General features: G+C 46.7%; 1 protein-coding gene across 5 annotated transcripts in view; it reads right to left on the bottom strand.

The window, feature by feature from the left end:
- WDR60 (WD repeat domain 60) overlaps positions 1–15,648 on the bottom strand; it is a 264,691-nt gene that overhangs the window by 224,675 nt on the left and 24,368 nt on the right. For 3 of the 5 annotated variants that reach the window (XM_033931589.1, XM_033931585.1, XM_033931586.1), the window contains 2 exons: positions 8,254–8,304; positions 1,857–2,244 (listed from right to left, as the gene is read on the bottom strand). In XM_033931589.1, coding sequence (XP_033787480.1) covers positions 1,857–2,244; positions 8,254–8,304 — 439 coding nt within the window. The remainder of the gene's footprint in view (positions 1–1,856; positions 2,245–8,253; positions 8,305–15,648) is intronic. The other 2 variants (XM_033931587.1, XM_033931588.1) reach the window with 1 other exon arrangement.

A 15,648-nucleotide genomic window follows, 5' to 3' on the forward strand; every position in this document is an offset into this window, starting at 1 on the left:
AATGGGGCGGAGGAGAGAGGAAGAAAAGTTGGACTCCTGAAGGGACAGAGAGAGTTGTTGGTTGGGGAATGGAATGAGGTCTGAAGGAGAGGAAGCATGCAGGAGGCAGAAAGAAAGAAAGAAATATTGGATGCAAAGCCAGAAGTACAACCAGAGACTCATGAAATCACCAGACAACAAAGATAGGAAAATTGATTTTATTTTCAAATTAGTAATCAAAATGTGTTAGTTTTGAGAATTTATATCTGCTGTCTACATTTTGCACTATATTTGTCTTTTTTTCTATGGTTGTTACTGAAGTGACATTGCATATTTTAAAATCATCTGCCTTGACCTCTTTGAAAAAATAATGAATATAAATGATAATTAACATTTTCTCTGCGTACAAAGTACTTTGTGTTTTTATAATTTTGTGGTTACCATTATGTATTAATAAGATTATACTGTGTGCATATGAAAAATGGATAGAAGAAATTGCATTACAAATAGTAATTATGGGGGTGGAGTCAGGAATGGAGCTTGGGCGGGTCTAGGGCTGAGTTTGGACGGATCTGGGGCGGAGCTTGGGCGGGGTACTTAATTTGTATTTGCTAGGCTTATGGGGTACTTGGCTTGAAGAAATTAAGAAACACTGACTTAGGCAATCTAAAAACAGGTATAAGTGCCCAGAACGTATCCAAAGTGACCAGGGACTGTAGGGACAAATTAAAGATCCCCACACACACTCCCTCAGTGATCACTGACCCCCCCATAAAATTCTGAATAAAAAAAGTACATACCTGCTTCCAGAACATCAGTAGGTATGTCTAATAGTGCTGCACAGAGGTAGATTAAGGAGCCTGAGGGGTGGGCAAGTGAATCATAGAGAGGAGGACTCAGGCCCATAAGCCACTCTAACCACTGCATTCATGGTGGAAAATATGAGTCCACCAACCTCCCCACCCTAAACACTACTGTATTGCCATATAGGTGGCACCTGCAGCCATAAGGGCTATTGGGGTGGTAGACAGGAGGGTATAGTTGGTTTTGGGGTGTAAGGTGCCCCACTACTCTGTTGCCATGTCTGGATGGCCAATCCAACACTTTGTTGACCCCTCCCACATCCAAAAGGTCTTTTCCTAGGCGTTCTGGGCTTGGCCTCCTCCTTCCTTTCCCGCAGTCTAGCATATCTCTCTCTCTCTCTCCCCCCTCCTCCAGTCTGTGTTTCCCCCCTGCTCTCATCCTTCCCCACCCGGGCTATCAAAACAGCAGCAGAGGGCCCCACAGTCCAGGCATCTCTACCCCTTCTGTCCATCTCCCTCCCTTCCCCTCCTTTTTCAGGGGGCCCCAATACAACAGCCATTCACACAGGCTGCAGCGCTGCTTTGAAGCTTTCCCCAGGTGGAAACAGGAAGCTGCGTCAGAGGGAGGTGGATCGCACCAGAAGGAAAACTTCGAGGTAGCACTGGTAGCCTGTGAGAACGGATACTGTGCTGTGGACCCCCTGAAAAAAAGATTTCTTTTTGAAAGAAGACCGGGAAAGTGAGGGGAAGAGAGTGAGTAAGGTGGACAGAAGGGGAAGAGAACTGCACGTCGGCCCTAGTCACGCGAGGTCCAAAAAATATTGAGCGTGCTAGGGCACTCACAGAGTTGACACCTAAGCTGTTCAGAACCTCACAATTCCTAGAAGTTCAGAGAAGTTGCAAGAGCTGTGTAAAAGAATTCACCATTTTAACATTTTAATTGACAGTAGCCAAGTGTTTCTTCAGGCCGTGTGTTCCCCTGAAATGCTATACCAGGAGTACAGCTCCTTTTGGAGTCTGACAAAAGATTTTTAAAATCTCTCAGCAGAGACAGAACACAGAATGCGCACCTACCTAGAAGATCCTCACTTCCTTTTCTTCTGAGTCGTTCCTTATTCCTTGCTAACTCCTTTCTTCCATATTCTTCCAAGCCAAATTCTATGTCAGCATAAAGAGCTCCTTCTTTTGATCTTCTTTCTGTTCCTCTGTCCCTCTCCCTACTTTTCTCTTTTTGAGCCTTGTGGTTTCTTTCTTTTGTTCTGTCCAACTCTCGTTCCCATTCTTCATGATGAGTTTTATCAAGTTCTCTATGCCTCTCCCTGTCACTCTCTCTATATTTGTGTCTTTCTTCTTTCTCCTTATTTCTGGGTCTCTGATCTTTGTCACCATCCACATCATCTTCTCTTTGCAGTCTTTTTTCTCTAGATTTCTTCTCCTCACCCTGAACACTTCCATATGGGGTCTAAAACAATCAAAGAAAAAATACAAATGCAAAGTATTAAAAGGAAAGCAAAACAAAAATAAACTAGAAACAGATCAGCAATTATCTTTGTTAGTATGGTATCTAAGTGAGACCAAACATAAAAACATTTACAAACAAAGGATAAATAAGGCCAGCCAGATCGGGCCGGCGTGGGAGCCCTGCTCCGCCCCCCCGATCCAGCCGGAGGACATATTTGATTAAAAAAGACACAACGCACCACTGCACAGAGGCCAGCCAGATCGGGCCGGCGTGGGAGCCCTGCTCCGCCCCCCCGATCCAGCCGGAGGACATATTTCATTAAAAAAGACACAACGCACCACTGCACAGAGGCCAGCCAGATCGGGCCGGCGTGGGAGCCCTGCTCCGCCCCCCCGATCCAGCCGGAGGACATATTTGATTAAAAAAGACACAACGCACCACTGCACAGAGGCCAGCCAGATCGGGCCGGCGTGGGAGCCCTGCTCCGCCCCCCCGATCCAGCCGGAGGACATATTTGATTAAAAAAGACACAACGCACCACTGCACAGAGGCCAGCCAGATCGGGCCGGCGTGGGAGCCCTGCTCCGCCCCCCCGATCCAGCCGGAGGACATATTTCATTAAAAAAGACACAACGCACCACTGCACAGAGGCCAGCCAGATCGGGCCGGCGTGGGAGCCCTGCTCCGCCCCCCCGATCCAGCCGGAGGACATATTTGATTAAAAAAGACACAACGCACCACTGCACAGAGGCCAGCCAGATCGGGCCGGCGTGGGAGCCCTGCTCCGCCCCCCCGATCCAGCCGGAGGACATATTTCATTAAAAAAGACACAACGCACCACTGCACAGAGGCCAGCCAGATCGGGCCGGCGTGGGAGCCCTGCTCCGCCCCCCCGATCCAGCCGGAGGACATATTTGATTAAAAAAGACACAACGCACCACTGCACAGAGGCCAGCCAGATCGGGCCGGCGTGGGAGCCCTGCTCCGCCCCCCCCGATCCAGCCGGAGGACATATTTCATTAAAAAAGACACAACGCACCACTGCACAGAGGCCAGCCAGATCGGGCCGGCGTGGGAGCCCTGCTCCGCCCCCCCGATCCAGCCGGAGGACATATTTGATTAAAAAAGACACAACGCACCACTGCACAGAGGCCAGCCAGATCGGGCCGGCGTGGGAGCCCTGCTCCGCCCCCCCGATCCAGCCGGAGGACATATTTCATTAAAAAAGACACAACGCACCACTGCACAGAGGCCAGCCAGATCAGGCCGGCGTGGGAGCCCTGCTCCGCCCCCCCGATCCAGCCGGAGGACATATTTGATTAAAAAAGACACAACGCACCACTGCACAGAGGCCAGCCAGATCGGGCCGGCGTGGGAGCCCTGCTCCGCCCCCCCGATCCAGCCGGAGGACATATTTGATTAAAAAAGACACAACGCACCACTGCACAGAGGCCAGCCAGATCGGGCCGGCGTGGGAGCCCTGCTCCGCCCCCCCGATCCAGCCGGAGGACATATTTCATTAAAAAAGACACAACGCACCACTGCATAGAGGCCAGCCAGATCGGGCCGGCGTGGGAGCCCTGCTCCGCCCCCCCGATCCAGCCGGAGGACATATTTGATTAAAAAAGATACAACGCACCACTGCACAGAGGCCAGCCAGATCGGGCCGGCGTGGGAGCCCTGCTCCGCCCCCCCGATCCAGCCGGAGGACATATTTCATTAAAAAAGACACAACGCACCACTGCACAGAGGCCAGCCAGATCGGGCCGGCGTGGGAGCCCTGCTCCGCCCCCCCGATCCAGCTGGAGGACATATTTGATTAAAAAAGACACAACGCACCACTGCACAGAGGCCAGCCAGATCGGGCCGGCGTGGGAGCCCTGCTCCGCCCCCCCGATCCAGCCGGAGGACATATTTCATTAAAAAAGACACAACGCCAACGGCGCGCCGCCGTTCGGCGTGCCGACGAAGGCGCACGACAAAGGCGCCTGCGCCTTAGTGAGCGCCTTCGTGGAGCACCTGAGAGGAGCACTGGCGGACCTTGGAACCGGGAACACCTTACGCCCAAAGACCACCCACAAGACCTCCTGCCGACTCCCAACATAAGGTAAGGAGCGTGAGATCCCCGCTCCTCCCCCTCCTCCCAGCACGAAAACCAGCCACTCTCAATCCAGCCGGGACTCAAAGGGAGAACCATACCTTTTACCTAATACTCCGAACCAGACATCAAAAATGAAGCTCTCCCTGCACACACACACACTAGCCACCCTTTTGATAATCCTCCTCATTTCTAGTTGGAAAGCAGCAGCAAACAACTTACCCACCACAACCACATCCTCCAGTACAACCAACTTCCAACTTCCCAACAGAAGAATACTCACATCAAGAAACTCGAACCACCACGCCAGCACTCAACACCCCATCACTGTTACCTGGAGAAGAAGATCAACACTTCCGAAAACAAAATCTCATCCATCTCCCACAACACTCATATACCCGGAAACAACTCACATTCCCCAGACTGACACAACCTCCCTTACATGTGCCTATGTTAACATCAGAGCACTAGGACCCAAAACAGAAAACATAAAAAATTGGATAAAAACTGAAAAACTTGACTGCCTATTCCTCACTGAAACCTGGTTAACCTCAGACACAGACCCTAGAATAAAAGAAGTATGCCCGCCGGGATACAAAATAACAGTAACCTGCAGAGAAAAAAAAAGAGGAGGAGGACTAGCAATAATATTCAAGAACTCCCTAACTCTAAACATACTCGAAAAAACATCCACTCCACAAATGGATTTCCTAGCGTGTCATCTCACAAACCCAACACTAAAAAACTCACTAAACTGCTTGCTCTGCTACATAACACCAGGAAACTGGACCACAGTGAGACCTGAATTTGAAAACTTCATCTACCAAAACTCACTAACAGCAGAATACAACCTCATCCTAGGAGACCTAAACCTACACATAGAAGACACAACCTCCACACCAGCAAATAACTGTCTATCCTTCCTCAATGCCTTATCCTTCCAGATCCTAAACCCACAAACCACCCATGAAAAAGGTCATCAACTGGACATTGCTGCATTCATGACTCACCAACCATCCAATCCAGCAATCCAAACTCCTAACGGAACATGGTCCCCATCCCTATGGTCAGACCACTACACATACAACTTCAACATCAACTGGACCAAGACCAAACACACACCTCAATCTAAAAAAACCACATATACCACACGCAAACATATCGACCCAACCATTTTTTGGTCAAATGTAGACGAAACTATCCAAGACTGCGACCCAAAAAACTTCATCTCCCACTGGAAAAATGTGTCCACCAACATCCTTGATGATCTGGCCCCCCTACAAACCAAAACCAGAATAAGCAGGAAATCAGACCAATGGTTTGATAATGAATTACTCCAACTCAAAAGACAGTGTAGAAGATTAGAAAGAAAATGGAGAAAAAAGAACCAAGATCAAACAAAAACCGACTGGAAAAAAATCAACAAACAATACAAAAATCTACTAAGGGATAAGAGGAAAAGCTACTATACCAATCTCATAGGCACGGAAACCCAAGATTCCAAAAAAATATTCCAAATCCTGAAAGAATTAACAGACACCAAACCATACACAACCACCACGAACACCCCTCCACCATCACCCACCCTCTTAGCAGAACACTTCAAGAACAAAATTACCAACACCAGAGCCACTCTCACCCTTAACCCATCCCATCAAAACACTATCACAATCCACCCTTCAGGAAAAGAGGCAACTGCAGCAGACAGAATTTGGACTCAATTCCCCATCATACAATGGCCAGAATTCAACAAATTCTACAAAAAATACAGTCATGCCTCCTGTGACCTCAACCATTGCCCCTCATATCTCCTTACCACCTCTAGTGTAAAATTCCGCACCATAATTCTACAATGGATTCAATTCACGCTCACAGAAGGCACATTCCCTGCTGACCTCAGTGAAATCGTCATCACCCCAATCCAAAAAGACCCAAAAGCACCACAAAACCACCCATCTAACTTTAGACCTATAGCCTCCATTCCACTATATGTCAAAATTATAGAAGGTCTAGTAGCCAAACTCCTCACCAATTACCTAGACGACCACAACCTACTCCACCCCATGCAATCAGGCTTCAGAACAAACTTCAGTACAGAGACACTACTAGGCTCCCTTATGGATACCGTAAGACAACACCTTAGTACAGGGAAAAAAATGCTTCTCATACAACTGGACCTAACTGCGGCATTCGATTTAGTGGATCACAACATCCTTCTACAGATCTTAGACGCAATAGGCATCTCAGATAAAGTATACTCTTGGTTTGAAGGATTCCTAAAACTCAGAACCTACAGTGTAAAATCAAACAAAGAAAAGTCAGAATCCTGGTCAAACCCCTGCGGCGTACCACAAGGATCTCCACTATCCCCTACCCTCTTCAATCTCTACACCGCTTCTCTAGGAACGCATCTGGACAACCTGGGCATAACCACCTATAGTTATGCTGATGACATCACCATCCTCATCCCATACGATCATTCTACACCTACCATGACAGACAAACTTCACCAAACACTCGAAACAGTCACAACCTGGATGAAAAACCACAAACTTAAACTCAACCAAGACAAAACCAAATTCATCCTTCTCGAAAATGACAAGGTCCAAACCACAACCAACTTAGAGATAAACGCAATCAAGTATCCCATCCAAACCACCATAAAACTGCTTGGCATGACCATAGACAGATGCTGCACTATGCAACCGCAAATAAATAAAACAATTCAGAAATCATTCGCAATCATGAGAAATCTGAGACAAGTCCGAAAATTCTTTGAAAGAACACAATTCCAACTCATAGTACAATCCCTAATACTAGGTATATTGGACTACTGTAACATCCTCCTCCTTCCTTGCCCTGCAACCACAATTAGACAACTCCAAACAATCCAAAACACAGCTTTGAGACTCATCTACTCATTGAGAAAACATGACCACATCACTGAAGCCTTCATCAACTCACATTGGCTTCCAATCCAAGAAAGAATCCAATTCAAATTCTACTGCATATTATTTAAAACCCTACACGGAGACAGCCCCTCATACTTGAACAATCGCGTCATCCAAGCACCCACTACCAGACATAGAAAAACGCACTCCCCATTCATACCACCCCCAATCAAGGATGTAAAAAGGACAAAACTACACGACGGCCTCCTAGCCACTCAAGCCGCAAGGCTGGACAACCAGATCTCCAACCTTCTGATGACCACCCCAGACTATAGGACGTTCAGAAAAGAAATAAAAACCACACTTTTCAAGAAATTCCTGAAGCAGCAATAACATCACGACATCTTTATAACTCTAAAACTGACATCTGATCTACCCATCACTGCACTAATAATAACAAAAGAACCTCCACTATGACCACCTATTAATTCTTTTACAAACCACCTCACCCTCAACAACCCGTTAAATGTTTAAAAGATCTACAACTTACCTCTCTAGCTAATCATTGTAACTCTGTTTTTTATTTAAATTAACCTTTTGTAATCCGCCTTGAACTGCAAGGTAATGGCGGAATAGAAATCCCTAATGTAATGTAATGTAATGTAAATAATTAGTTACTATCAGCTGTTACACACACCAAAAAGAGAAACACTAGTGGAAAACAAAGAAGCATTTTTTATAGCTGTCTAAATATCATTCTACAAAAAACAACACCAATCACCCTCTCAAAAAGACTCTTATTGTGTTTTACATATTCAGTTATTATTTCTCACCAACTGAACATAAATATCTCTCTACAGAGACTCAGAAGCGGCTTATTTCATGGGAACAATAACCCAATAGTTTTTTGTATAAGGCCGCAAGCTTCCTCAACGGCTCACCAATAATATAACTTTTTCAATATCTGGTTCAATAAATATCTAAAGTGCTCATAATATTTTTATAGTAGTTTTTACTTATCTTAAATGCCGACTTGCATGTTTCGCAATCTGAGTCAGGGCTGGGTTTCAACTAAAAAAAGAACCAACATCAACTCAATATATATAACCACACAATCAATCAATGTATATGTGCAGCCATGGGGAAAGTTTAGTAAGTATTTCAAGATAAACTCTTTATAAACTAAAGTGGTTTTTGGTGAAGATTTTGTGTGGTTATATATATATGTATATATATATAACAAGACTAAGGCCTAGATTCACTAACCTTCCGATCTGTGTGCGATTGGAGGCAGGCTGACCGATTCACCAACCATCTTCATGCAAATGGGGGTGATCAGAGGCACGCCCCCAACTGACTGCATGCATCAAATTGAGTCGGGGAGAGCCCTGACAGTAGTGACAGGAGAAGCAGCCTCCTGCCACTGCTGTCAGGGCTTCTGCCGGCTTTTTTTTTTTCCATTTTTTTAATGGGCCACAAAATATCAGGCCTATAAATAAAAATGAAAAAAAAAGAAAAGCCTCCCCCTACCTGACAAAGTGCCCCCATGCTGAACACCCCTTCCCATGTGCGCCCAGCACACACATACACATACATACCACGACTGTCCCGGCACACCCCTAAACGGCCCGGTACAACACACACACTCCCTAGCATGACACGGTATACCCCCAGCCCAACCCTTCCATACCTAAAAGTTGGAAGCAGGAGGGGTACTCAGTCCCTTCTGCTCCGTAGGCCTCCAGCGGTGGGAACAGGAGGAACCGTAAAATCCTACTGCTTTTTCTCCTCCGCCCTGCTCAATGCGAATGCGGGCCTTAGGTCCCACCCCAGTGTTTCATGTGATGCACAGGGAGGAGCCTAAGGCCCTGATTGGCTCAGGCGCCTCGGGCTCCTCCCTCATTGGCCTGAGGTGCCTGAGCCAATCAGGGACTTCTTTAGGCTCAGCCCTAAGGAAGTCCCTAATTGGCTCAGGCGGTGCAGGCCCCTCCTAAGGGAGGAATCTGAGGGGCCTGAGCCAATCAGGGCCTTAGGCTCCTCCCTGCATCATTTGCATCATTTGATGCAATGGGAAGGGGCCTAAGACCCACATTTGCATCGGGCAGGGCAGAGGAGAAGGAGTAGGAGGACTTTGCGGTTCCTCCTATTCCCACCGCTGGAGGCCTACGAGCAGGAGGGACTGAGCATGCCTCCTGCTCCAAACCTTTAGGTATGGGGGTGCCAGGTTGGGCAGGGCCGGGCCAAGGGTGGGCCAGGCTGGTCGGTGGTGAGTCGGTTGGTGGCAGGAGGGAGTTGGCATCCCTCCTACCATATTCGTGCGGGCGGGGAGGGCAGCGTCAGGTGGAGCAGCTTATGGCAGGAGGGAGTGGGCATCCCTCCCGCCATTTGTGGGTCACTGGGGGGGGGGGATTGCATTTGTTGGGGGGATCTTCCACTGTTTTTTGACAGGTCTGTCTGTCTTTTCATTTTTTTTTTTTTAATAGGGCAGATATTTTGCATGTGTAACACACAAAAAACCTGGGCCATGGAAAAAAAATGAAAAAGACAGGCAGACTTGTCAAAAAATGCCCCCTTCCAACAAACGCAGATTTCAAGGCAGCAATGGAGCAGGAGAGTCGGCAGGGACGTGTGCGACTGGTCCCCAGCAGTCACTTCTGTTGATTGCCAGCCCAGTCGGTATCTCAGATTTTTTTAGTGAATTGCGTCCCTGCCTACTTTGCATGCCATTTCCCCTCATTTGCATGCACGGATCGGAATCGGATCGGAGGAGAGGTTAGTGAATCGAGTCAGAGGAAAATCGTGTCACAAAGTGTTCGGTATACAATCGGTTTGCTTAGTGAATCTAGCCCTAACAATGTTATAATGCCTCTATCATTCCATGTGTGAACTCACCTGGAGTATTGTGTTCAATTCTGGTCTCATTATCTCAAGTAAGATATAGTAGCACCAGAAAAGGTTCAAAGAAGAGTGACCAAGATGATAAAGGGGATGGAATTCCTTTCGTATGAGGAAAGACTAAAAAGGTTAGGGCTCTTCAGCTTGGAAAAGAGGCGGATGAGGGGAGATATGATTGAAGTCTACAAAATCCTGAGTGGAGTAGAATGGGTACAAGTGGATCGATTTTCCACTCTGTCAAAAATTACAAAGACTAGGGGACACTCGATGAAGTTACAGGGAAATACTTTTAAAACCAATAGGAGGAAATATTTTTTCACTCAGAGAATAGTTAAGCTTTTGGAACACATTGCTAGAGGTTGTGATAAGAGCGGATAGCATAGCTGGTTTTAAGAAAGATTTGGACAATTTTCTGAAGGAAAAGTCCATAGTCTGTTATTGAGAAATACATGGGTGAAGCTACTGCTTGCCCTGGATTGGTAGCATGGAATGTTGCTACTCTTTGGGTTTTGATATATTGATTAGGGATAGCAATACTTGTATAAGACATGTGAAATCCAAAGGGTATATTATTAAATCTGTGTAGTAAAAAGTTCCCCAGATGCTAATGCAAACAATGATTCAAAAATATCCTTTTTCCATATATGCTCAGAAACAAAGTTCCCCCAGGGTGTTAGCCCTATAGAAGAAACAACAACCCAATCACCACATATGTGTTGCTAATAATTTAAAGAATATTGTTAATACGTTCAGAGTATTTTTTTTTGAACTTGTGAACTTGATATTTAATTTAGCTTGAAAAGTAAAGGGGTCCCAGCTCTCTTTGTCAGGAGACCCGATTAATGACTTTGTGTAAATAACACGCCATTTAGCTGTCAATATGTATTAATTCAAGACGTCGTCTTCTCTCTCTTAAAAGCGAATTGAATGACTCTTGAATGACGTCATCCTGACAAAGAGCAAAAAGTGATCCACGTTGGGACCCCTTTACTTTTCAAGCTAAGTTAAATATCAAGATAAGTTTCACAAGTTTTAAAAAATATGCTGAACTTATTAATATCAATTAATTATAACAGGTTATACACAAGAGGACATCCGCTCAAACTCAAGGGAGGGAAGTTTCGTGGAGACGCCAGGAAGTACTTCTTCACGGAGAGAGTGATTGAGCATTGGAACAAGCTTCCAGTGCAGGTGGTCGAGGCACGCAGCATCCTAGACTTCAAGAACAAATGGGATACCAATGTGGGATCCCTACGAGGTCATGCTAAGGGATAGGGTCACTAGGACTTGAATGAGCGGGTCAGTAGAGTGACAGTATAATTACAATTATACTTTAGGGGGTCAGTAGACTTAAGAGGGTGGGTAAATAGTGTGGGCAGACTTGAAGGGCTATAGTCCTTATCTGCCGTCATCTTTCTATGTTTCTACATATGTACAAACTTCTTAACCCCAAAGGGTTGACCGATCTCCAAGAAACATTGGATAAGCATAAGGAGACTGAAATCTGAATCTGAAACAGGCACAGCATGGACAGGGCAGGAGGTCTAGAATGTCTCACCTATCTACTGGAAAAGAGCTTACCAGGGTAAGTACATAATCTTCTTTTCCAGTGCAATAGGTGAGACATTCTAGACCACAGGAACGTACAAAAGCAGTCCTCTAAGAAAGCTAGGGTGGGCTTGCTGTGCTGGCCCTTAAGACCGAGGACCCAAAAGCAGAATCCTATCTAACAGCAACATCCACTCTGTAGAACTTGGCAAATGTGAGAAGAGAAGACCACGTTGCCGCCCTGCAAATCTCAGGAGAAACAGATTTAGCTTCCGACCACGAAGAAACTACACCACTGGCATAATGTGCCTTAACAGAAATAAAGGACAGTTGCCCCACAAGAATATAAGTGGACTAAATGGCTCTACAGATCCACCTGGAGGTCGTAGCCTTAGAAGCGGGAGAACCTCGCATAAAAAAATGAGCCAGCACAAACAGGTGGTCAAAAAAACGAAACACATTAGAGACCTGCCCATAATACAGGAGCCCCCTGCACACGTCCATCTTCTTTAGCAGACGATCCTGATGATTGGAGCCCATCAGCTGAACAACCAGCAAGCACATTACCAGATGGACATAGAAAGCCGAAACCACCTTCGGCAAAAAGGAAGGAACTGTCCGCAGGGAAACTCCAGTCTCCAGATCTCGGAGCAAAGGGTGTCAACACGACAATGCCTGCCATTTGAAAACCCTATGGACTCAAGTGAGAGCGACCAGAAAAAACAGTCTGGAGTGTTAAATCCAGGAGAGAAGCATCTCTCAGAGGTTCAAAAGGAGCCCTGGCAAAGCCAGACAGCACCACATTCAAGGTCCCAGGCTAGGAACAGATTCTTAATGGGCGGCCAGACCTGAAGATCTTTCTGCAAAAACTGAGCAATATCCAGATGCAACGCCAAGGAGAACCGACAATCCTAAACTGATCTAAAACTGGATAGGTCGGCCACCTGGATCTGCAGAGATGCTACCGTGAGGCCTTTATCCAGACCCACTTGGAGAAAAGCAAGGACCCACGACACAGGGACCCATGACCCAGGAGTGAAATAAGGGCCACCTGTTCCTGGTCACACCAGTGCTGGAAGGTCTTCTACACCTTAGGCTAAGCTTTAAGAGCAGAATGACCCAGATCCTTCATGGCAACCGGGCCTGGGTGAGAAGGTCAGGAAAGATGCTCAGATGCATTCCACCCGCAGCCACATCAGATCTGCGCACCACAGCCTTCACAGCCAATCGGGTACCACCAGAATGATGTGGCCGGGGTGAGTAACAATCCTTTGAAGGACCCAGCTGATCAGTGGCCAAGGCGGAAAAATGTATAGAAGAACCTGCGGAGGCCACAGTTGTTCTAGAGCAGTGGTCGGCAAACTGCGGCTCGCAAGCCATTTGAGTGCGGCTCGCCACCGCCGCCACCAAGTACTGAACTCTCCCTGATTCCCTTCCCCGCGGGGCTGACCAATCTCGCCACCCAATGTCAATTCTGACGTCGGAGAGGACGTTCTGGGCCAGTCAATCGCTGCCTGGCTGGCCTGGAACTTCCTCTCCGACGTTAGAATTGACATTGGGTGGCAAGAGTTGGTGGGCTCCGTGGGGAAGGGAAGCAGGGAGAGCTCAGTAGTACTCGGCAGCGGCGGCCTGTTCCCCGATGGCGGCAATGGCAGCCTATTCTCTGGCAGCGGTGGCAGCATGTTCCTCAATGGTGGTGGCTTGGGGAAGAAAGAAAGAAGGGAGACGAGAGACAGATAGAAAGAAAGAAAGAGGCATGGAGAAAGAAAGAAAGAAATGGGGCACGGAGAGAGAGAAAAAAAGACATACATACAGAAAAAGGGAGCACGGAGAGAGAAAGAAAGAAGGGGTCAGGTTGAAAGAAAGAAAAAGTTGGGGGAGGGAATGAGGTCTGGAGGAGAGGAAGCATAAAGGAGGCTGAAAGAAGGGAAGAAATATTGGATGCACAGTCAGAAGAAGAAAGTGCAATCAGAGAATGATGAAATTACCAAACAAAGGTAGGAAAAATGATTTTATTTTCAATTTAGTGATCAAAATGTGTCCATTTTGAGAATTTATCTCTGCTGTCTATATTTTGCACTAAATCACAATAGCGGGTTTTAGCGCAGGGAGCCTATGAGCATCGAGACCAGTGCAGGGCATTCAGCTAAAAACCGTTATCGCGGTTCAGTAAAAAGGGAGGGGGTATATTTGTCTATTTTTGTATAGTTGTTACCGAGGTGACATTGCATAAAATCATCTGCCTTGACTTCTTTGAAAACCTGTGGAATGTAAATGATAATTAACATTTTCTCTGCGTACAGTGCGCTTTGTGTTTTTAAAATTTTATTGTTGGTAGATCATTTTGACTTGGCCACGAAGGTAAGGGGGAGGGAGGGAGGGGAGCTGCTGAAAGACATCTAGTAATCCTTCCAGGCTTGACTGTGCAGGGAATTATTTTTGTAAAATCATGTTTTGTTATGTGACTGGCATTATTTAGACTTTAATTTTTATGAATGAATAGAATGAAAATGATATAAAATTGCTTGCTTGTTTTTATGTGCGTGTGCTGAACGGAAGTGGAGAGAGAGTGGGCTGAGGACGCTGAAGGGAAATGGGGAAGAGAGAGTGGGGAGAAGACGTTGATTTATAAATTGACAATTGTACAGAATATTGTTTCTTTTTATACTTTAATATAATAAGTTCAGTATAAAACTATTCGAGGCTTGTGTGGATGGGATCAGGTGGTTTGCGGGGATGGAGACTGAGCTCTCGGGGATGGTGCAGGGACGGAGACAAATTTTTTCCCCGTGTCATTCTCTAGGCTCTGCCACGAATCGATTTTGACTATGAGCGGGGTGTCAGTCGGGTTGACGTAGCCATCATAGTGCAAGCGGGCACAGGGTATGGCTCTCAAAAAAAATCTTAAACGTCGTACTGCTAATTTTGGCTTTTTTGCCTAATGAGTATGCCTATCATTGCTCTAGAGCATCGAGTCTCTCGCATCCAGGCCGGATCTGCGACTGAAGAAGCATGGTGCCTTCTTGTTTCGTGCCATGGCTATGAGGTTGAAGTGGGGCTGTCCCCAGCGCCTCACGATTGCCCAAAATGCCTACTGCGCTAGGGTCCACTAGCCCGGATCTCTAGACTGAAGGCTGAGGAAGTCTGCTTGAATGTTGGTCACTGCAGCCACATGTACCGCTGTCAGCACCAGGAGATGATGTTCCACCAAAGGAAAAGAAACATAGAAACAGACGGCAGATAAGGGCCACAGCCCATCTAGTCTGCCCACCCCAATAACCCTCCCCTACCTTTCTCTGTGAAGAGATCTCACGTGACGATCTCATTTTGTCTTAAAATCAGGCACGTTGTTGGCCTCAATTACCTGTAGTGGAAAACTATTCCAGCGATCAACCACCCTTTCGGTGAAGAAGTATTTCCTGGTGTCACCATGCAGTTGCCCATCCCTGATTTTCCACGGATGCCCTCTTGTTGCCGTGGGACCTTTGAAAAAGAAGATATCTTCTTCCATCTCGATACGGCCCGTGAGATATTTGAACGTCTTGATCATGCCTCCCCTCTCTCTGCGTTCCTCGAGTGAGTATAGCTGCAATTTATCCAGCCGTTCCTCATACGAGAGATCCTTGAGTCCCGAAACCATCCGGGTGGCCATTCACTGGACCGACTCAAGTCTCAGCACATCTTTGCGGTAATGCGGCCTCCAGAATTGTACACAGTATTCCAGATGGGGTCTCACCATGGATCTATACAATGGCATGATGACTTCGGGCTTACGGCTGACGAAACTCCTACGTATACAACCTATGATTTGTCTAGCCTTAGATGAAGCTTTCTCCACTTGCTTGGCAGTCTTCATGTCCTCACTGATGATCACCCCTAAGTTTCGTTCTGCTACAGTCCTCGCTAGGATCTCACCATTAAGGGTGTAAGTCTTGCATGGATTTTGGCTGCCAAGGTGCATGACTTTACATT

This window comes from Geotrypetes seraphini, chromosome 2, assembly GCF_902459505.1.
Source record: "Geotrypetes seraphini chromosome 2, aGeoSer1.1, whole genome shotgun sequence".
NCBI lineage: Eukaryota > Metazoa > Chordata > Amphibia > Gymnophiona > Dermophiidae > Geotrypetes > Geotrypetes seraphini.